Genomic DNA, 22,216 nt, shown 5'->3' with positions numbered 1-22,216 from the left:
CTGTTAAGGAGGACTCCGCAAGGGTCTTGCCAGCAGTGACGGAGAGCGCGCCTCCTGTGGTGGTCACAGGACAATCTATTCCCCTTAGTTTTATGGAGCTCTTGGGCCTCTGCTTCCTTTTTCCGGGCACTCTGGACGTTTCCAGTCAGCTTTCAGATGAACAGTGGCCCGTCCACCTTGTGAACCTCAACCGGAAAGCGGTGCTTTCTCCCAGGAGAGCAGCCTGATGACATTGAGAAGCTCTTCTTCAGCTGAACGTGGGCCGGGTGTTGGAATCTTTACAAACTGCTGACTCATTAGAGTTGATGTTTTGGGCCAGAACCTGAAACAAGGTACTAAGTAGAACTAGTTGACTCAATGCTTCTGTTCACACCTTTACTCATGGGAATTCACAAGTATGGGAGACTCACACAGTAAACTTTGTTACTTTGTGAATTCACACCTCCCTTGAAGCTCTTAGGGCCAGAGAGCACTATGGGAGAAAACCCATAATCCCTCTCTCTGGTGTATGAGAAGAAAGCAGAGGCCCAGTGAGGAGAATTCAGCCAAATTACATGGAGAGGGGAGCGTCAAGTCAGAAGAGCCAGAGTCGGAATTGAGCTAGAGCCAGGAGAGAATGACTTCGGAAGGCAAGAGAGACAGATTCATCTTTGTGCTGGCTGGAGGCTGAAGGGAGCAGAGGCAAAGAACAAAGCTGCAGGAGCTCTCGGAACCGAGCAGAGAGATCGGCCTCTAAGCTAACTGGGCTATACTGGAGACAATAAAAGATCTGAACTTTTAGCACCTGGCTGCTTTTGGGGTAATTATTGATCTGAACTGATCCTAAGGCTGCCTCCAGAAAACCTCCCCGAGAAACCTGCTCTCCCAGAGAGAACCATTCTCATATTATTATTATAAAGGAGACAAGAACACCACAGCCGCGACCATTTCCACATCAGTGGCTCCAGCGCTGATTGCTGGTCTGGCAGGAACAGTGTCGGGCGTCCTCTCCGGGAGCGTCCTGGACCCTAAGGCGCGCGGCTCCGTGGGCACTGAGGAGCTGAGGGGGACCTGCGGTCTTTGGCCTTCAGGGGGTCATGAGAATGCTTTGGATGGTTCCTCTCAGTGTAAAGCCGGGCTTCGTGGGCCTTTTTGCTGAGGCTAGAATCCTCTATCTCCCCGAGTATTTTACCTCTGATGGAGTTGAATTGATGCAGGTGTGGAGCCAGCAGTCCCTTGGTGGTTTTGAAGGCCCCGGATCCTCGCTCTCCCCAGGGACGTCCGCCTTGAGGCTGAGATCGGGGCTGGCTGGAGCTGGCTCAGGGTCCAGGAGGCTCTGAAGGAGAGTGTGGGAGAGTGACAGCCAGAGGGAAGGGCTGTGGAGCTCTTGTGCTGACCACTGCTGTACGCAGTGAGCCCGGGCAGCTTATCGGCGCTGCGTCGGGGAAGCGACTCGCTGCCGTTGGGATTGTCTCAGGAGTTCTGCAGCTCCCCCGGCACGGTGGGACCCGGGACGCCCAGGCCTTTTCCAAACCACGCTGCCCAGCCTCTGACCCCACGGCAGAGGGCACGGGTCTGCTGCTCAGATGCCAACATCTGCTTGCAAGAGGGAGTATTTCTGGAGAGCTCACACACAGCAAGCACTGGGGGGGAGGAGGCAGAAAAAGCCATTCCAGGACTCGCTCAGGTCTCTCTGAAGAACTTTGGAATTAACTGGATCACACGGATCCACCAGCCCAGGATAATCCAGTGTGGCAACCCCCCCTTCCTCCCCCCCTCCCTCCCCCCGGGCTCTAGCAGCAAACCAGGACTGAGTTAGCCCAGAGGAAACATGAGGCCCAAAGTTAGGGAAGCCCCTGAAATGTTCAGAGGGTCTTGTGCTGACCTACAGGAAGATACTCTGAGCCGGAGCTGGCCTGGTTAGCCAGGCGGACACCAGTGACTCCACTGCAATACAATGACATCATTTTGGCCCTCTTCCAGAAGGAAGGACAAATCCCACAGAACCTGGCACAGAGGTGCCTAATAAAGTACACAGTAGGTGCTTAGTAAAGCACACAGAGTAGGTGCTTAGTAAAGGACACAGAGTAGGTGCTTAGTAAAGGACACAGAGTAGGTGCTTAGTAAAGAACACAGGGTAGGTGCTTAATAAATGCTCCTGGTCTGGCTGGCAGAGGAGTCAGCCCATGCCCTCGGCTCCTTTTGGCCTTCCGAGGTCTGTAGGCCCAGTGGCTAATATGAGTCTGAGCTAGAGGGACCAATCTCCCATCTGTCCTCAGTCATTCCTGAATCATTGCCTTATCACTGCCCCCACTCCCCCACGCTCTCCCCACCATCCCCCCACCATCCCCTCCTGGGCCCTAGTCCAGGGCTGGGCTCTCTCTCCCCCTCCTTCCCTGCCATTGCTCTCACGCCCCTCTAGGAGCGATCGAGGAACAACTAGATCAGTTGAGGCCCTTTGTTCTGGCCACAGGGTCCAAACCACTGGGCTTCCCATGGCCCGCTCATTCACCCCCACGAGGCTCTCCTCGGGACAGGCTCTGGGGACAGAGCTTGGATTTCAGGCTGGATGGATCTGGAATTCCAAGGGGGTTTCTGTCTCTCTCCCTTTTTTTTTTCCTGAGGTAATTGGGGTTAAGTGACTTGCCCAGGGTCCCACAGCTAGGAAGTCTCAAGTGTTTGAGACCAGATTTGAACTCAAGTCCTGATTTTAGGCGGGTGCTCTATTGACTGCACCAACTAACTGCCCCCTGTCTCTTTCTGTAAGTGGAGGCTGGAGGCTGGGGCCGGGGGCCGGGCACCCCAAGCCCACCTGGCCGGGACGCTGGGGAGAGGATGAATGAGTTGGATCCCAAGTGGGTGAAACCACATTTGAGTAGGAAGGAGGATCCTCAATGTGTCCAGCAGGGCCACACCAGGCCCCGGGGAAGTAGGAGGGGGAATGGGAGATGGAGGCTCCCAAATGGGGCCCCCTGAACAGAGCCCCTGCTGGCCCCCCCTGAAGCTGCCTTCTGGGGCTCTCCAGAAACAGGGAGCTCACTCCCCAGAGGCAGCCGTCGGTCCCCGGGAAGCTTTCCTCCTGACAGCCGCCCAAAGCTGCTTCTCTGCCCCCTGGGCCCTGGCTCTGCCCTGTGGGCCCACTGAGCAAAGCTGTCCCCCACGTACAGCCGGAGTGCAGCAGCAGCCCCCCTTCGCCCTTCAAAGGAGCAGCTTCCGGAAGGTCTCCCCTAGGCCCCAGGATCCCTGGGACTCCGGCCCCCACGGCCCCTCCCTGGCCCCCATAGCCTCCATGGCTCTCCCCGGCCCCCAGTCCCCCCGTTCCAGCTCTGCTCACAGGCTGAGCTCCCGGGGCCCGGAAGGTCCAGGCCTGAGCTGGGACGGCCTTGGGTGGGCTGCCCCGTCCAGTGGGACCCCGGCCCTCCTCCCGCCAGGCCCCGGCACCGCCACCGGCTTGCTTAACGCTTCCTGGAGACTTTGAGGTTTTCCTCTTCACAAAATGAGTCTCTCTTTTAAAAGCCCAAGGGCCCCCTCCCCCAAACCTCAGCCTGTGCGGCGGAAGGAGGAAGTGGGCCGAGTGACGCCCTCCGGGCCGGTCCCACAGGCCCGCGCACCTGCCCCCGCACACCTGCTCCCGGCCGGCCAGGGCCCATGGCGGAGGCAGAGATGGAGCGGGACCCCGCAGACGGAGGCCCCGAGGAGGAGCAGCCGCTGGTGGAGACGGCTGGGTAAGGAAGGGCCCCGGCCCCGGCCCCGGCTCTGCCACCTGAGCCTCGGGTGACCCTTCTCCGTCCCTCCGAGATTGTTTCCTCTTCTGCAAAGCGAGCGGGCTGGGGCGGGGCCCGCTTCCCGGAGGCCCGTCTCTGAGGGGGACCGGGGAAGGCCGGCCCGGCCACCCCCGCCAAGCGCCGGCTTCTCTGGCCACTCAGGGCCGGGCCCGTCTGACCCGGAAAGGCGGACACGGTCGGGGGCTCCCGCTTGGGGCCCAGCAGCCTCGTGGCCCTTGGAGAGTTCTGGAACTTTCTGCGGGGGCCGCTGGCCAGGCCGAGGGGCTCGGGCCGGGGGGGAGGGGACGGCTTCTCTTGGCCCCGCCGGTGTCTGGGCCCCTGCCCGCCCTGTCTGTCGGGAGCTTCTGTGATGACTCGTTAGGGGAAGGGGTGGGAGGGGGCCAGGTGGGCAGGGGCATCCGGCTCCCAGAGCTGGGCCTCCGGGGACAGGCCAGTCTCACTGAGGGGGAAGACAGAGACCCCCGAGGCAGAGCGGCCGAGGGCTTCAGGGCAAGGCCCGGGGGCCAGGCCGCCCCACCCTGCCGGGGCCCAGGTGGTGGAGGACGTCCCCGGGAAGGGAAGGGAAGTGCCGGCTTCAGGCCGGGCTGGGGCTGGGGAGGGGGTTAGTTCCTCCTGCTGGGTCCCCCCCAGCCCTACCCCAAGCCCGGCCCGGGCCTCCCCTCCCTCCCTCTGCCGCCTCCTCTGTTCTCCCAGGCCCAGGATGCCCAGGGCCCGGCCAGGCTGCGGGAGGCCAGACCTGCCCCCTTCTGCCTCGGCATCCGGCACAGGGGCTGCTTGTGGGGATTCCGGGGCCTCTGTTTCCCCACTGGGGGTCAGCCCCGAGCCCCCGGGAGCCTGAGCCGTGGGGGCCCAGCCAAGGTCCCAAACCCCGCCCCGCTGCGGCTCAGGGAGCTGAATGGGGGGGGGGGAGGAGGCCCCCAGCCACGTGGGACGTGTCTCTCGGGGGGACCCTGGGGTCCCGTGGGGCACTTGGGGGGGCACGGGTTCTAGAGTGAACTTCCGAGGGGTCGTGAAGGGGGTAGAACGAGCCTGGATGGAGCATGGGGGGCAAAGGGGGGAAAAGGGGGGCCGGGCCATGGCCAGGGTGCTCCAGGAGAAGGAAGGCTGAGGCCCCCGGACCCGCTCTTGGGCACTGACCCAGTGGCCGGTCTGAAGGGCTCGGGGGTCCGAGCGATTCCCCCTCCGCGGGCGTCGGCCCAGGCTCTGTTGTGGCCTGCAGGGGGCTCCAGCTCCAGACACCAGGGAAGGAAGCAAGGGGCTCTGACCCCTAACCCCGGAGGGCTGAGATGGACATTCGCAGTCCCAGAGGCTCCCAGAGGGCGAGGGAGAGCCCCCTGTCCCCACTTAACTTGGGCTGAGCAGAATGGAAAGGTGCGGGGGGGGGGGGCGCAGGGAGCCCGGGCTGGGGACGTCCCGGTCGTGACGGGAGTCATGGTGGAGTTCCTGCCGTGGGGAGGCAGGACCGGGTGTTCTGAGTGCTCAGAAGTCGTGCTCGGGCCGGGGACAGCACGCAGGCCGGCGACAGGTGCTCCCGGGACAGCTGCCCCGGCCCCCCCTCCCGGCCCCCGGCCCTTCCCCAAGATGGAGCTTGCGTCACCGGGGCGCAGTCAGGGCCAGCTGCCGTCCCCGCGTCCTCGCCCTCCTCGTCCCCACGTCCTCACCCCCTCCTCCCTGCGTCCTCGCCCCCCTCCTCCCCACATCCTCGCCCTCCTCAGCCTGCGCCTTGACCATGAATGGACATGGGATCAAGCCGGAGGCCCGGCCCCTCCCCAACCCCCCCCCAAGCCCCACCAGGCCCTTCCTCCTTGGCCTCCTCCTTAACCCCCCCCCCCACCTTTCAGCTGTTGTGCATTCCCCAGATCCCCTGGCGCTGGGGGGGCCCAGAAGGCCCCGGGCGGACACCGATCCCTCTGCCCGGCCCCGGGCGGCTTTGGAGCCGATGCCGGGACGCGGGGGGATGGCACCGGGGCACCTGTGAGCCTTCCATCGGGAGGGCGGGCTCCGGGCAGGGGCCGGGGCAGGGCCGGGGCAGGGGCTAGGATGTGAGCTCACTGGACACAGATTTCTCCCAGGACCCCCCCCCCCAAATAAAAGGGAGAGAAAAGGCAAGACAGACAGACAGAGACAGAGACAGAGACAGACAGAGACAGAGACAGAGACAGAGACAGAGACAGAGACAGAGGGGGAGGGAGGGGAGAGCCTCCTGGGGGCAAGAACTGAGGCCAGCCTGGACCCCCACCCTCAGATGTTGATGTCACCCCCCTTCCCCCTCCCTCCAAATGCAGAACTGAGACGAGGCTTTCAGAATGAAACTGAGCTTTAGACACGAACCTAAAAATCGGGATTTTTCAGCCGCGGCCAAAGGGAGTTTTCAGGGCCTCCTGAGTGGCCGCTCCCTGTCCCCGTGGGGGGGGGCGCCCAGAGCCCCCAGAGCCGGGCAGGAGCTGTCCGAGCACGGGGTCCTCTCTGCGCCCCGGCCTGGCCCACGGGCCCTGGTACAGGGAATCTCACGGTTTTTACTGAAGATCAGAGATGGGGGGAATTCTGGGAGAATCAGGGTGACTCCGGCTTCCCCCCCGGGGGGCCGGGGCTCTAAGAGGGGCCGCTCCCACGCAGCCCCCCCGCAGCTGGCCCCCGGCACTGGGCAGGCTCACGGAGGGACCCGGGCCCCGCCCCCGCCCCATTGTCCCCCAGGGGATCCGGGGCTGCCCTTTCCACCGCCAGGGGGCTCCCTCCCCCGTCCCTGGTTCTCTGGAATGGCCGGAACTGGCAGTCCCGGGTCCCAGGGACTTTCTCGGTCTCAGGGTCATGATGGGCAACGCTCCGCCCTTCCACAGTCGGGGGGTCCCCCAGGCCGCGGGGGGGGGGGGGGAGGACTGAGCCCGAGGGGGCCTTTCAATCTTCCCCCTTCAAGCCCTGGTCTCTTGCCTCCCCCGCAGGAGGGAAATTGGGGGCTGGTCTCCTGCGCAGCCCCCTCCCTTTGTGTCTGTGTTTTCCTTGGGGCTGGGGGTCCCCGGGGCCCAGGACAAGTCCTCAGAGTGAGCGAATTCTTCCCGCCTCCAGCCAGGAGCTCTGCCCTGGGCTTGGTCCGGCCCCCAGAAGGGGTCAACTGACCCACCCAGGGAATGACTGGACGCAAAGAGGGGTCAGCAGGGTCCTGAGGGGGTCAGGGCGGTTCCTGGGGGGCCAAGCGTGGGCTGGGGTCCTTGGGCTCTCGGGCGCCCCCTCTGGGCTCCAGATTTCTGTGGGGTGCGAGGGGCGCCCCTGCCCCGCCTGTGGTGGAGACCACCCCGTGGGCAGGGACAGGACTCTTATCCAGGGCTGAGTGGTTGGGGGGCCTCCCAAGGCCGGGGTCTGGGGTTCTGCGTTTCCGGGTCTCTGGCTCCCCATCTGTCTGAGGGGCCCAGGCCGGCGGCTGCTCAGGGAGCTCCCTCTGGCTTTGGGGGGCTCTGGAGCCTGGGGGGAGGGGGAGTATCGGGCCTGAAGGGGGGGCTGGGCAGTGGAGAGACTCAGCGGAGACCCGAGACCTCCCAGGAAGTTCTGGACTCTTCTTGGGGAGAGATAAGCCCTGGGGCTGGAGAGGAGGCAAACAGGAACCTGGATGGGAGGGACAAAGCCCCAGGAAACCCCCGGGCCCCCGGAACTCCCCAGGGGCCTGGCCGGCCGCCCTCCCCTCGGCCTCAGGCTGTCAGCAGCCTCTGTCCGGGAAGGAGCTGGGAAATGGGCTGATAACCTCTGGACAGGGAGGAGTGAGAACCTGGCCCTGGGGCAGAGAGGGACGGCTCTGGCTGGAGGAGCCCGAGGAGGAGCCCGGAGCCACAGGGTGCGGCTTTCTGGGCTGCGGGACAGATGCTCCGTCCCCCTCCCCCCCAGTCCAAGGAGCCCAGAGCTGTCCACCGGCCAGTCGGCCCCGGGGCTTGTGAGCAAGGGCCAAGTGGCCCCGCCGGGTCCGGGCTTTGTGAAGACCTTCCCCCGAATTCAGGATTCTGACTCTTTTTACAAGAGGCCCCCGGCTGGTCCAGAGCTCCCAGCAAGCCCTGCTCCTGCGGGTCACAGACCCGGGCCCTTTCAGAGAGGGCTGTGGCCAAGGAGCCAAACTGAGGGGAGCGAACGGGGGCAGTGGTGGTCATGGGGGGCCTAGGAGGCAGAAGTGAGGGGGAGGAGCAGAGACAGAAGGGGGGCTCGTGCCTGGGAGGAGCCTGGGCCCCCAGCTTTGCCCCCCGGGAAGCTGCTGTCAGCCCCCTGTGCAGGGGCGCTCCTGGCTCAGCGGCCCCCGCTTCTGCCTTCCGACTGGGGGGCCCCTCTCCCTCCTTCCCCGACCCCCCCTTTGTCCCCATTAAAACTGCTTCCTCAGCACTCCTGACATTCCCGCTTGTCGCCTCCTTCCTTCCTCAGTGGACTTCCCCGAGAATCTCGCCATGAAAAGCCCCGCCTTCCTGCCGACCCCCCCAGGCCGCCCTCCCGCAGCCCGAGGCGCCCACGGGCTGGCCCAGGCTTTCTCCATCACACACCACAGAAGGGAGGGTGGCCCCGCTCCCCCAGCCCGACTTTCTATTTCCGAGCCCGCCTGCCCTCAGCCCAGCTGCCGCCCAGAGATTCCCGGGCTCTGAGGCGGCCGGCGCCGGGCGGGGCAGCGCCTTCCTGGGCCCCCCAAATCCCCTCCTGCATTCCCAGACCACTCCCGAGCTCCTTATGGAGCCAGGGCTATATTAAGAATCTGGGGCCAAATTTGCCTGGGGGGAGGGGGTCCAGTTGTTTGGGAGGAAAAAAATGTGTCTTTGGAAGGGAGGACTCGGGCTCCCTGCGCTCCCTGCATATTCTGGGGGTCCGCCCCTCCCCCTCCCCCCACCTAATCTCCCTCTCACAAGTGGGTCCCCCCGCGGCCGCTTCTCTTCTCCTTCCTTCCTGGCCTCCCTCATCCCTCCTTGTCTCTGTCTGCCTCCTGGGAGACCCTGGGTCTGTGGCCCCCGAGAGCCTCCACTTCTTGCCTCTGCCTCCCACTACCCTTCTTTGGGAAGCCAAGTTTCTTGTCTCCCTTGATTCTGCCCCAAAAAGCTTCCCTTACAGATTCCACTGGGGAAAGTCATGTGGGGGGGACCTGCTGCTGACCTCTGCCTTAGGAATCGCAGACAAGGAAGGAAAAACAGGCTCCCCCGGCCCTCCGTGTGGCCTCTGGAGGCGAGTGACGGCCTCAGTAGCGCTCCTGGTCCTCGGACCTCGCCCTCCGCTGGGGACTCAGAGCCCACCCTCGCGAGGGAGCTCAAGTCGATGTTTGGGCCCAGAGCTCGGTGCCCCCTTAAAGGAAGGGTCTCTGGGGCCCCCAACCCAAATCCCCTAAATGAGCCAAGAGCCAGGGAGAGCAGCCCGGGAGGGGCGCGAGGAGAGCCACCTCCCTCGTCCCGGCCGAGGCCGACCTGGCTGTCCCTTAGATTGAATTGGGCTCCGGAGGCCAGAGAAGGTCCCCAAGACCAAGGGAAGCGGGTTCCGAGGGGAGCCGTGCACCAGGGGGGGACACATGGGTGAAACTCGAGGGAGAAAGCACAGAAGGGACATCGCGGTGGCAGAAGGGAGACACGGGAGCGGCCGGGGATGGCGAAGCCAAGGGGAAGGGTCATCGTGCTGGAAGAGGCCGGCCGGCGTCCATGGCCAAGCAAGGCACGGTTCCCCCGGCCCCCGTCAGTGAGAGGAGGAGAGGGAGCACTTGGGGGGACACAGGGCCGCCCCCTGACAGTCTGAGGCTTCTGGGAGATTCGGGAGAGCGATGGGGAGGTGAACGTCAAGATCCCCAAAGCCGGTCAATGTTCCCCGAGAAGGCTCAGGTTCTAAATTTGGCCCATTTCCGTTTCTGGCAGTTACTCAACTGGGCAAAAGGGGAAGTTGTCGGGAAGAAAACACGCACCTAGACTTCAGCAAAGCCTCTGACTCTTGTTGGGCATCCCCAGGAGGCCATGGCTCACGGGGCCCCGGTCCGGAGCCAGGGAGGTTCCTCAGACACTCACTGGCTGTGCTCGCCTCGGCGTGCAAGCTTGTCGGTGACCCTGAGCTGGGAGGGCTGGATGACAGGCCGAGGGCATCTAGGCAGAGGAAACTCAGTTGGGGCAAATGGAAAGTCTTGCACTTGGGCTCCAAAAGTCAACCTCCCAATTATAAGAAGGGAGAGAAGATGCAGATGAGATCTGGGGATCTTGGTGGGCCACAAGCTCAAAAGTGGTGTGGCAGCCATAGGGTCCTTCTCCCCATCCCCAATACTGAGAGCCCTCAGAAGAAGGAGCCTTTGGGAGCCGGCTCTCTCTCCTCCGGCCCCAAAGTCCCCCTTGCTTCGCTTGTTGAGTGTTCTTCGTTCCAGCAGGTCCATGACATTAGGAGGTGATGGCAGGATGTGAGAGTGTAGTGGATAAGGGAAGGAGGGCTGGGCAAGGTCACTGGCTTCACTTTCCCCCAGAGCCTTCTGGGTCCAGTGGTCAGATATGGAGCAGGACGCCCTAATTGCCTGGCTCTTGCTTTGGAACATTGGCTCAGCCCCTCCTGATTTGGGTGGGTTTCTAGCCCCCTCCCTCTGCGCCACAGACCCTGCAAGTATAGAGAGCAGGCCGGCCCAGGGCTGCTGTGCGATCATCCCCCAGAAGCCAGAGGGACAAAGCTTACAAGGCAACTGGGACATGGGGGCAGGGCCCCGGGCAAAGGCCTGGCACTCAGCACTGAGCAGGCCCCTGGGACCTCACTGGCTCACATCTGCCACAGGGGCTCCCTGCTGCTCCCCAAACACTTCCATGTCTCCATGTTTGCGGGTTCCTTCTCTCCAGCTTTTAGCTTCCCATCTTCTTCCTGGTGTTCACTGACTCTGTGGCCCCTTTGGGAGTTTTCTGGGCAGAGATTCAGCAGTGGTTTGCTATTACAGAGGAAGAAATTGAGTGCAAAGAGGGTGAAATGACTTGCTTAGGATCACCCAGTCTGAGGTTGGATTGGGACTCCAGGCCCAAGGGGGCCCATCGTGATTTCCCAGCTGTTAGGGCCTTCCCGCCCAGATGGCCTTCCACCTACTCTTGGCCGGCACAAGTTAGCCACTCAGTGGTCTCCCCCATTAGAGAGAAAGCTTCTTGTTTATTTTTCCTTCCCCCAGTGCTGAGCCCCCTCTGAGGATGCTGGAAGGGATAGTGATGCTGGAGGGGGTAGTGATGCTGGAAGGGATAGTGATGCTGGAGGGGATAGTGATGCTGCAAAGAGTAGTGATGCTGGAGGGGGTAGTGATGCTGGAGGAGGAGTAGTGATGCTGGAGGGGATAGTGATGCTGCAAAGAGTAGTGACGCTGGAGGGGGTAGTGATGCTGGAGGGGTAGTGATGCTGAAGGAGTAGTGATGCTGGAGGGGATAGTGATGCTGTTGGGGATAGTGACGCTGGAGGGGTAGTGATGCTGGAGGAGTAGTGATGCTGGAGGGGATAGTGATGCTGGAGGGGATAGTGACGCTGGAGGGGTAGTGATGCTGGAGGAGTAGTGATGCTGGAGGGGATAGTGATGCTGTTGGGGATAGTGATCTGGAGGGGGTAGTAGTGATGCTGGAAGGGATAGTGATGCTGGAGGGGGTAGTGATGCTGGAGGGGACAGAGCTGGGCCTGGAGGGAGTAGTGGTGCTGATAGTAGGAATAGTAATGATGGCAGTGGAGGTGGCAATAGTCATACATTTATATTGCAATTATATTTCAGGGAAGGGTTTTTCTGGCCTCCCCAATTCTACAACTTCCTTCTCTTCCTGGGGCAGAGGAGGGGGTCCCTGAGGATTGTTTCAGCCTCAGTGCTCACTGGTCCCCAAGCTCCACTCTCACTCTGCCAGTTACTGTGTTCCTCCTAGATAAAACTGCCTCAGGGTAGGGGATGCTCAGGATTTAGCTTCAGGGTCTCTCTGACTCTCGCCAAGCTCTGATTCCTGGGTCTCCCAGGACTGGAAGGGGGGGGTCTTCTCTCTAGTTTCCTTTAGAGTCGGGAGAGGCCTAGTCATACACTCCAGGATTCTCCCTTCCCCCTAACTTCTTGGAGGGGATAATTGATCCTTCCTTTCTTCTTTCCCCCTCCCTAATTCTGAGTACCAGCTCCTTTCTCTCCTAGGCCCTGGGACCAGCTTGCCTTTGGGAATTCCTCGGGCACACAGAAAGTTTGTTGCAGAACTATCGGAAAGACAACAATAAACTTCAGAGCTGGCTCCTTATGGGCACAGTCTGGGCAGAATGTCTAGATCTCAGAATGAGGGGTGCTTATAGGGGAAGATGCCAGCTCAAGGTACAGTGGGTGGGGGGACCCAGAATTGCCAGGACAAACACAGCTGGTCAGGTGCTAATCCACAGCTAATCCCTGTGTGAGCTCCAGATCCCTCACCTCCCATATTCCAGATTTCTGAAAGCATCAGGCCCTGGGACTGCTGAGTCAGAGAGATCAGCGAGTCCCAAAATGATCCCTAAAACTGCCTGAGGAAAAGCTTCCCCAAGTCACAGGCTGGGGAGCAGGACCTTCATGGCGTCTCATGTCACCAAATCCCCTCCCGCCTCACTCTGACCTTCCTGGCAAAATTTGCCACTAGGTTCACCATTCTTACAGCGATGGCTGGTATTTACAAAGCGCCTACTATGTGCCAGGAGCCTTGCAGATGTGAGCTCACTGGATTCTCCCATCAGTGCGGGGAAGTAGATGATATTAGGAGCCCCATTTTACATTTGAGGGAACAGAGGCAGACAGAGGTGAAGTGAGTTGCCAGGGTTCTCTGGTCAGTACCAGCAAGTCTGTGGGTCCAGCTGCTGCCCCACTGTAGTTGTTAACAGGGGCCCAGAATGGCGGCAGCAGGGGTCCCAGGGAGCCTGCATCCCGGCCAGGTCACACTGGACCCATATCCTTTCCTGAAAGCGGCAGCTCCGCTGGAGCAATGCTGGAGGAAGTGTCACTAGGAGTTTGCAAACCATTCGGCCTCGTGTCCTGGGTTATTCCTGCAGAAAAGATGGAGAGAGATGGTGGCTGATCAATGGTGTGATCCGGTAGATCCAGGACCGATTGAGTGACTGGTTCCCAAAGGCCAGGTGTGGATAGCGGGATGTTGCGTGATCTCAGATTATGTGCCCGGGATTCTGACCCGACTGTCGTGCTAATCAGTGTTCTTAACAGGGACGGGTACATCATTCTCCCGGGCTCATGGTAGCCGGGCCTGAGGGTACTGCTGGATGGGGTCCTCAGAAGGCAGCAGATTCCTCCTCCTTCTAGCATTCTTGGGGTGAACCTGATGATTTGGATGGGGAGTATCTGCTATTATCGCTTAGGGGGCCCAACCAATGTGATAATCTAGTAATTATCAGCTCGTACGGTGTGATAATGTAGTGATTATTCGACCAAAGTTAGTTTTTTACTAAGATGGCAGCGTGCCAGTTGGTCTGAAACATCCTTCCCCCCTCGCAAACATCCTTTCCCGCTCCCAGACTCGGAGCATGCTCTCCCAGGGAAGACTCGGTCAACATTTAGAAAATGTAGAGGATTTGGGAGAAGCCCTTGACGCCCTCCTGGAGTCTTTGTGGAGTTAACTTTCCACTGGACTCAAGAGAGTGGGGTTGAGGATATGGTATAATTCAGAGACTGCTTCTTCAGGTGAGGGCTGTCTAGTCTGTCCCGGATTACTGCTGCCCCAGGGACTCCTGGCTCCAATGGGAGGTCCAAATCTTTGGCCTTTGCTAAGTCCCCATATTTATTCTTTAGTCTTTGGGGAGGGAGAACGTGCTCCTCCCCCTGGGCTCCTTTCTCTTTGCCTGCCTCCTTAGCTTTGTAAGGAGCTCTTGGAGTCTGAAAGCTCCACTGAGTAATGGCTGCCTTATGGCCCTTCCTTCTGGGATCACCTTCTCGGACAGGTCCACAGAGTGGACACTTTTCCCAACCAATTCCTGGCGCTTTCCCGGGTCTTCTCATCTGCCCTTCGCCACTGACTGATTTGTGGGAACTAGTTTGTCTTTGATTAATTCTGCAATGAAATCCAAGAGCTGCCCGGTGATCGCCGTGTGTGTGTGTGTGGGGGGGTGTGTGTGTGTGAGTGACTGCTTTGGGGTTGGAGAGGATGTTCCTCTTACAGTTGGATGCAAGCAGAGGTGACACAGTAGTGCACAAGTCTAGGAGTTGCCGGAGAGCAGATTTAGGAGGGAGAAGGGCTGGCGCCTTCCACCAGTGTCCCCGGGCCTCTGTCCTCTGATCCCCTTCCCCTAGACGACCTCATCACTCCCCAGTGAGCACCCACCTCTGTGCTGAGGAGCCTCAGATGGACCCTCCCCGCCCGGCTTTCTGCAGACCTCCCCTCTTGAAGCTCCAGTCTCCTTTCCCCCGAGTCTGTGGGCGACCAGTAGATATCTTAAACCTAACTCAATCTTTCCCCTCAACGCTCCTGCCCTTTACCCCCTTATTGCACACAGCACAGCACAGTAGCATCCTCCCAGCCCCCAACTCCCACCCCTAGGCGTCATCCTGGTTTCCTCACTCTCACTCTCCATATCTAAGCCATCGCCAAACCTCTCATTTCTGCCTCACAAAGTAGCACAAAGGACTAAAGCAATATCCTGCCTCCGCTCTCCCCACTGGAGCCCATCCTCCACCCAGTCACCGAAAGGAATTTTCGAAAGCTCCGATCTGACGACGTCATGCTCCTACTCAATAGCCTCCAATGGCTCCCTATCGCCTCCAGCCCATTCCTACATTTCCAGGTTTATAGCTTCCCTGGGCCCAGAAGCTCTTCCATCCCCAAACTCTGGCTCTGGGCCATCTCCCTAGGTGTTCCTGGAATGCCTTCCCTGCTCTGCTCAGATTACAGCCCTCTCTGACTTCCTTTGAATCCTCCCTCCAGCAAGAAGCCCTCCCCCCACCTCTGGTCATTCCGGGCCTTGCCTCGGCTTTCGGGAGCCTTTGGAGTCCAGATTTGTTGGCTGGCCGTCTTTCCCACTAAATGACAATCTCCTTGAGGGCAAAGCGGGACTTTCGCCTTTCTTTGGATCTAATAAATGTTTATCACAGGATCAGCTGATAGCTATTTCTCTTCAGTTTGTCCGGTTCCCAGCTTGTTTGCCTAGCTGCATTGCATCTTGGGACTTTTTTTTTAACCTTTTTTTGTATCTCACGATCTTTGCACATTGTCTAGCATACAGTGGGCAATCAATCAATGCTTATTCGTTATCTGGACAGCTAGACTGTCGAGTGGGGTCTAACCCAAGGAAATCTCCTAGGGAAAGGTGTAAAAGTTTCCCCTTGGGTTGGAAAGCCTTTCCTTTCCAGGGTCAGGCGCGGGATGGGGAGGTTGTTTGGGAGCATGTGAGTCAGCAGTGTGAGGTGGCTGCCCAGGGGCTGGGGGGCTGGGGAGCTGGGAGCCGCCCCTACCGGCCACTGGGCCTTTGGTCGGGGCCAGACTGGGGCCAGACGCCCCCAGAGGCTTGGGTTCGGCTGGGGTGCCTCATTTCGGGAAGGCCCTGGGGAAGCCGGGAGAGGCCCAAGGCTGGGTGGGTGAGGAGGCCGGGCAGGGGAGTGGGTCCCAGAGAAGGGCAGCCGGGGCTGAGCGCCCCAAGGGCCTTCAGTGGAGGCCGGATTTTGGCCCCCGAGGAGCGATCGGGAGCCCTGTGCGAAAGGGGTCCGCAGCCTCAAGGTCAGGAAGCCCCGTGCCCGCAGCTGCGCCCGGCAGGCCCGCCTGGCGGGGGAGCGCCCGCTTGTCAGCGGGCCAGTCCCACAGGCTTCTGGGCACGAGTCGGGAGAACAAGCTTGGGAGCACTGAGGGAAGCCACGAGTCAGCCCTGCCCTCAGGGAGTTTACTTTGGAAAGGGGGAAGACTCGGCTAAAAGGAACGTGAAAGGGAGCGCTGGGTGGGGAGGGCCGGATGGTGGCAATGAATCCCGGGGGTTCCCTCGGGCCCCGAGTCCGGGAGCGTGGCCCCCGCCCAGGGACTTCCCGCAGCCCCGAACCTGAGCCCCTTCCCAGAAAAAATGGGAATTCGCCCCCCAGGAGCCCGGAGAGGTTCCCCCGGGAGGATAGCGCGGAAGGTGACAAAGCGGGATCCCGACACGCCCTGGGGGAGAGAAAAGGTTTTCAGTTCTGGGGAGCACCCTAGCGTGGGGGGAGGGGGACAGCGGCTGGAACGGTCACGGGAAAGGGGCCGGTTGGAGCGTGGGGGGAGGGGGCGATGCGGGGGCTCAGGAAGCAGTCCCCCCGGAGTTGTGCTGGGGCTGGGAGGGCGTCCTCCGGTCCCGGCCCCTCTCCCACCGGCCCCGGAGGCTGGGCCTAGGCGGGACGTCTCCCTCCCTCCTCCCGTTATTTAGGTGGTCGGTAGGGTGCCCCCTGCCCCCCATCCCCCACCCGGCTTGGCCTTCGAGGCAGGGAGGGGCCTCAGGTGATAACGGGGTGGAGTAGAGGGAAAACAAAGAGACAATGGAGAGTGAGGGAAAGGAGAGAGTGAGGGAGGAGGAGAAAGGGAGTGAGTGAGGCTGAGAGCCTCGGGGCTGGGGCGCCGGGTGGAGGAAACAAAGGGAGAGACCCCAGGGCAGGTCGGGAAACAAAGGCAGAAAGCGGGAGCCGGGGCTCCGCTCCGGGCTCCCAGCTCGCTTCGGACGCTTCGGTCCCCGGAGCCCCCCGCCCCTCCGTCCCGGTCCTCGGACCTTGGCTGACTAGACTGAGAGAAAGGGGAGGAGGGACTGGGGGAGGGGGAGGAGAGACAAGGGGAGGGGGCAGACCGGCGTGGGGGGGTGGGGAGGAGAAGGGGCTGGAGGCAAACAAAAGGAGCTGCTGAACTTCCTGGAGAGAGGGAACGCGAGAGGGAGCGGAGAGAGAGACACAGAGAGAGGAGAGAGAGAGAGAGAGAGAGAGAGAGAGGAGAGAGAGAGAGAGAGAGAGAGAGAGAGAGAGAGGAAGAGAGGAAGAGGAGAGAGGGAGGGAGGAAGAAGAGGAGACAAGCGGGCAGCAGCTTCGGCCGCCCAGGCGCCCCCTCCTCCCGTCCGAGGGCTGGCAGCCCCGCAGTGCCCAGGGGCACCATGAACGGCAGCGGCGGCGGCGGCAGCGCGGCACTTCTGAGGAGGCGCTCCAGCAAGCAGGGCTTACAGAACCTGCTGAGGTAGGAGGGCATGGAGCCCCCGCCGGGCCAGGTGTGAGGGCTGGGGGCCGGCCTGGGGGGGAGGCGGCCTCGGCCACAGCGAGGACTGGGCGTGGGGAGGGAACAGCCCCTCTCCTCCTAAGCCATTTAGTCCCAGGTCCTCCCCGTGCCCCCCTTCCCCCCACTCCTAGACAGACACATGAGGAGCTGAGGGGCCAGGAAACAAACTCCTGATAGCTTTTGCAGAGGCAGCGGGGGCTCCAGGCTCTGCTGGTGTCAGGAAATGTGGGGCAGGAGTGTCTGGGGCTCCTTTTCCTCCGAGGGAGCCTGGTTTGCTCCCCTCCGGGCTTGCCGGGGTGAGGGGAGCGGAGAAGGGGGGCTGCCAGGACCAAGATCTGCCTAGCCAAGGAGGAGGGAAGGGCTGCCAGTCCTCCGTGCCCCTTCACTCCTGCCTCGAGGGCCAAGGGGGGCTTCTTGGACACAGCCATGCGGCTGGCTTCTTCAGCTCTGAGCCCCCAATCCATCCAGTCATCTTTAAAAGCAGGGTCCGTGCCCCCGCCTGTTGTTCTAGGATCCCCCAGCCCATTTGCTAGAGGGGAAGACTGAGGATCCAAGAAAAGTGAACTTGGTGATAAACAGGGTCAGCAGCTAAGCTAGGATTTAATTCTTGGGGGTCTGAGAGTCCCAGGTACTACAAGGAGGTCCTGAGCCGGGAGTGAGCGCGTCTGAGATCCACCTTCCTGGCCCAGAATTGACTTGGGGGCTCAGTTTCCCCATCTGTAGAAGAAGGGTCCCTGACACTTCTGAGATTAGTGGCCCGGGCTCTCTCCACTTGTCCGTGCTTCGGCAGACTGGGGCTGGCCAGGCCGACTGGCTGAGGGACCGGGGTGGAGTCCAGGCCCTTGGGCTTGGGTCAGAGGGTGGGGGGGATTCGGGCCGGACGGGATTGGGCAATAGCTCGGTGACCCTGCGGTCTTCTCTCCCTTGAGAGCTCCAGCTTCCCTTGACGGGAGGGGGGCAGTGCCCGCCCTGTGCCAAGGCTGACGGGATAGAGAGCGGAGCTGCATGTGCACGCGCAGATAGAGAAGCCCACAGGGATGGGCGGGAGACACGGGAAGGCCCAGGCTCGCCCTCCCCCTTGGCCGCTGCATTTTTTAGAAGTGATGTGGGGCGAACCCCGGTCAGTGTCTGGGCCGGCTGCCCAGCGAAAGGGCCCGGGCCCCGGCGGGCAGCTCCGGGGGCTCTCCTCCCGGCTGGCGGGGCTCCCCTCCCGGCTGGCGGGGCTCCTTCCGCGCCTCTAACTCGGGGTCATTCGCTCCTCTCCCCCCCCTTCTGCCAGGCCGCCCTGGGGCTCCCCCCCTTCTGCCAGGCCGCCCTGGGGCTCCCCCCGCTTCTGCCAGGCCGCCCTGGGGCTCCCCCCCCTTCTGCCAGGCCGCCCTGGGGCTCGGCCATTCCGGGGTGATCTCATCCCTCCCTCGGGCTGGATTATCACTTCTGGGCAGATGGCTCCCTAATCTACATATTCAGCCCTTCTGTTTTTCCTGATTCAGCCCCTGCACTTTCCCCGCCCCCAGCCTTGTGCCACGCGGCTCTAGGGGACCCCAGGGCCTGACGCCGGAGGGGCCCCTGGAAAGTTTGCTTCCCAGCAGTCCCGGGCAGCTCTCCGGGACCCTGTCTGGGGTTTTCTTGGCAAAGACACCGCAGTGCTTTGGCGTTTTCTTCTCCAGCTCATTTTACCAACAAGGAAATCGAGGCAAACAGGTTAAAATGACTTGTCCAGAATCACACCCTCTAGGAAGTGTCTGTGGCCAAATTTGAACTCGCATCTTCCTGACCCAAACCCGTGTCTATCCACTACCCCGCCCAGATGCCCCAGTCATTCAAGACAGATTTGTCATTTAGACACTCTGGAATCTTATTTCGACTTCAGGAACTGAGAAGGATTACTCCCAGCTTAGCAGAGAGCCCAGCACATAGTAGGTGCTTCTTAAGTACTTGTTTCCTTCCCTTTTTCCTTTCCCCATTTTACAGGCGAACAAACTGAGCCCAATAAAGGGGTGCTGACTTTGCCTGGGAGCCATAGCTAAAAAAGTGTGAGAGGAAGCACTAATCTCTCTCCCACTGCCAAAGACGTTGCTGTGGGTCTCTCTCTCCCGACCTCCCTCCAGACACCCCTCGTTCAGCTGATGGCACCAGGACTAGCCTCTTTGGCAGCAAGGTTTCGTCTTTCCATTTCTCAGACCAATTTCACACTTATTTAGTGCCTACTGAATGCACGGCATGGGGCTGGTCAACAGGGGGTCCAGAAACAGGGTCCATCCCCTCGAGGATGACTCGGCAGATGTTCCCTAAGCTTCCAGTGAATTCAGCTGTGTCCTGGGCACCGCTGCCAGAGACCGCAGGTCTGTGTGATACCTGCCATAGCTCCCTACTATCTCCAGGACAGGCTGGGAGGTGGTCAGCAAGCTCTGATTAAATGTGTGTCATGTGACAGGCAGGGTTCCAGTCTGACTTCCACCATTTCCTGCCTTACTCCATATGCTTCCTTGTTCTAATCTAATGGAGAGGTGATGGGCGTCACCCTTTGTTATCCCCGTGAATTTGGGCAAGTCACTCTTAAGTACCTGGGCCTCAGTTTCCTCAGGGGAGTTGGAATGGACTCACAGCCTCAGCCTTAGAAGTCTCTGATCCTGGCAGTTTCTTTCCTTGCTCGCATACCTTTGTCCAGACGCTTCCTGATACTTGGAACACCATCCCTCCTTACCCCTGAATCGTCTTCCTCCCAGGCTCAGCCCCTTGCTTGACCTCCTCCCAGAAGACTCCTGAATTCTCTTGACTCCCCTTTGAATTGTATTGAAGTTTAGCCGATTTGTTCCATCCTGGAGCCTTGTCCCGGCTGGGATGTCCACAGTTAAAAGCATCAGCCCTCTTCAAAAGGACTGATAAGGGCATTCCTGACAGAGCCCAGGGAAGTCTGAGGGGCATGAAGCCTGTAAACAGAGCGCTTTCTTCCTTTTTCTAAACGAGGGCTTCCAGCTAGATCGTTGGAAAGGACCTCGGCATGGCCTAGCCCAGCAGCCTCCTCGTTTTATAGCAGAGGAGACTGAGGGAGGCCCAGAGAGAGGGGGAATTTTGCCCAGAGTTCCCTAGGTAGTGAGCAGAGAGGCCAAGGTAGAGACCAGAGCCTTACGAGCCCCACTCCCATTGCCTGCTTCCCTCAGGTCCTTGGCCAGCATGGAGAAGCTGGATTTCTGCAGAGTGAGTTCCTATAAGGAACCCCTGGGCTGGTAAGGTGCTGGCAAACCTCTGTGCCTCCCAGAACCTTTTCTCCGAGGGTCAGTCTCCTAGATTCTCAAGGATCCTCACTCCTCAATTGGTAGGCAATAGTAAGTTATTTATGAAGTGTCTTATGAAGGCATTATCTATCCTCAGTGCAGAAAACTGGGGATAAAAGGGAAGGCGGAAGCAGATCTTGCCTTCAGACAGTTTAGTTTTTTAAAGGTGGGGAAGCCTCATGAAAATAAATGTGTACATATCAGATAAACTAGGAACTGAGACAGAGGGAAGGCAGTGAAAGGGCATCAGGAAAGGCTTGCTGGAGAAGCTAGAACCCGAAGGAAGCTAGGGAGGGAGTCTGAAGACCGAGACAAGCAGGGAAAGGATTCAAGGCAAAGCAGGTCCAGAGATAGAGGGCAAGTAAAGTAAAAGAGTCACTAGAATTTATTGAGGAGGGGGTGACGTGGTCAGATCTGGGTTTTAGGAAAATCCCTTTAGTAGCTGAATGGAGGATAGATTGAAATGAGGAGAAACTGAGACAGGCAGACCCCTCAGCAACTATTGCATTGGTCCAAGTGCAAGGTGATGAGGGTCTGCACCAGGATGTATGCAGAGTCAGAGGAAAGAAAACAGATTGATTGAAGAGATGCTGGGGAGGTGAAATTGATCAGAGATGATTTGCAGAGGTGAAACTGACAAGAGGTGATTGACAAGAGATGATGCAGAGAAACTGACTACATGAACAAACGAAATAGACAGGAGAAGATGCAGAGGTGAAACTGACCACATGATGCAGGGGTGAAATCGACAAAAGATGACACAGAGGTGGAATTGATAAGAGATGATGCAGAAGTGAAATCGACAAAAGATGACACAGAGGTGGAATTGATAAGAGATGATGCAGAAGTGAAACTGACCAGATGAAGCAAAGGTGAAACTGACAAGAGGCAGAGATGAAACTGACCAGATAAAGCAGAGGCAAAACTGACAAGAGGCAGAGATGAAACTGACCAGATAAAGCAGAGGCAAAACTGACAAGAGATGATGCAGAGGTGAAACCGACCAGATGATTCCGAGATGACATTGAAGAGATGGTCTAGAGATGATTCAGGGATGAAATTGAAAAGAGATGATTGACAAGAGATGGTCAGAGGTGAAGCTGACAGGCTTGGGCACCCATATTGGATCTGAGGGTGAGAGGGAGTGAGGACTTCCAGATTGGGAGCCTGAGAGACTGGGAGAGTTGGGGATTCTTTCAACTGGGAGAAGGGAGTGGGGCAGGTTTAGGAGGAAGGATAATGAATTACATTTTGGACATGTTAAATTTCAAATGTCTATTGGATATCTATTCAGGATGAAAGGAAAATTGGGGGTGTGAGACTGAAGGCTGACTGAAAGATTGGGCCAGGAAACAGATTTAAGCTTCATCAATACAGAAATGGTGGTAATTAAATTTTTGGGAGTTTCTGCGATTACCCAGTGAAGTAGCATGGAGGGGGAAGAACAGGGGGCCCAGGACAGAGTCCTGAGGGACACCTCTAGAAGAGGATAAAGCAACGAGACAAACAGAGCAGTCAGAGAGGAAGAAAAGAATCAGGAGAAAGAGGGCTGAAAACCTAGAGACCAAAGAGTATCCAGAAGGTCAGACTGACCAAGTGTCCAAGGCTGCAAGTCCAATTCAGGAAATGATTAGGTACTTACTATGATCATTTAGTTTTCATTCCATCTTAGGCAGTCAGGAGTGCCTGGTCCCGAGCTGGTGCTCCTGTGTGGGAAAAGCTACAGCAAGAGGAGACCTAGGTCCTTGGCCTGGATGGTGGCCCCAGAACAGGGGAGATGCCACTCACAAATCCCCGTGTCTGGCAGGGTGCCATCGTACAGTGAGGGCACTGGATGGCCCAGCTTCCTAACTCAGAGGCCTGCAAGATGTGTATGAAGTATCGTAATCTTCCACCTAGGACTCTCCCATGGTTCCAGCAAAGACTACTCTGGTCTGGTAGCCAGGAGACCTGAGTTCTAATTCCCACCATTAAGTAGTAAAGCTATTGCTTCTAGCTTCTCCTCACAAAAACCTGAGTTCGGTCCAGCCTCATATAC

The 22,216-nt window shown here is 59.4% G+C and overlaps 1 protein-coding gene across 2 annotated transcripts in view; it reads left to right on the top strand.

The window, feature by feature from the left end:
* Positions 1 to 3,550: 3,550 nt before the first annotated feature.
* The window catches only part of LSP1 (lymphocyte specific protein 1), a 35,416-nt gene continuing 16,750 nt past the window's right edge, over positions 3,551 to 22,216 (top strand). Inside the window, exon 1 of one of the 2 annotated variants that reach the window (XM_051967276.1) lies at positions 3,551 to 3,704. In XM_051967276.1, coding sequence (XP_051823236.1) covers positions 3,628 to 3,704 — 77 coding nt within the window. In that variant the 5' untranslated portion in view covers positions 3,551 to 3,627. Of the gene's footprint in view, positions 3,705 to 16,650; positions 16,865 to 22,216 lie in introns of those variants that run through there. The other variant, XM_051967275.1, reaches the window with a different exon arrangement.

Source organism: Antechinus flavipes, chromosome 6, assembly GCF_016432865.1.
Source record: "Antechinus flavipes isolate AdamAnt ecotype Samford, QLD, Australia chromosome 6, AdamAnt_v2, whole genome shotgun sequence".
In the NCBI taxonomy this organism is placed as follows: Eukaryota; Metazoa; Chordata; class Mammalia; order Dasyuromorphia; family Dasyuridae; genus Antechinus; species Antechinus flavipes.
The sequence above is the reverse complement of the archived record's forward strand: the minus strand, read 5'-3'. Positions and strand labels throughout refer to the sequence as shown.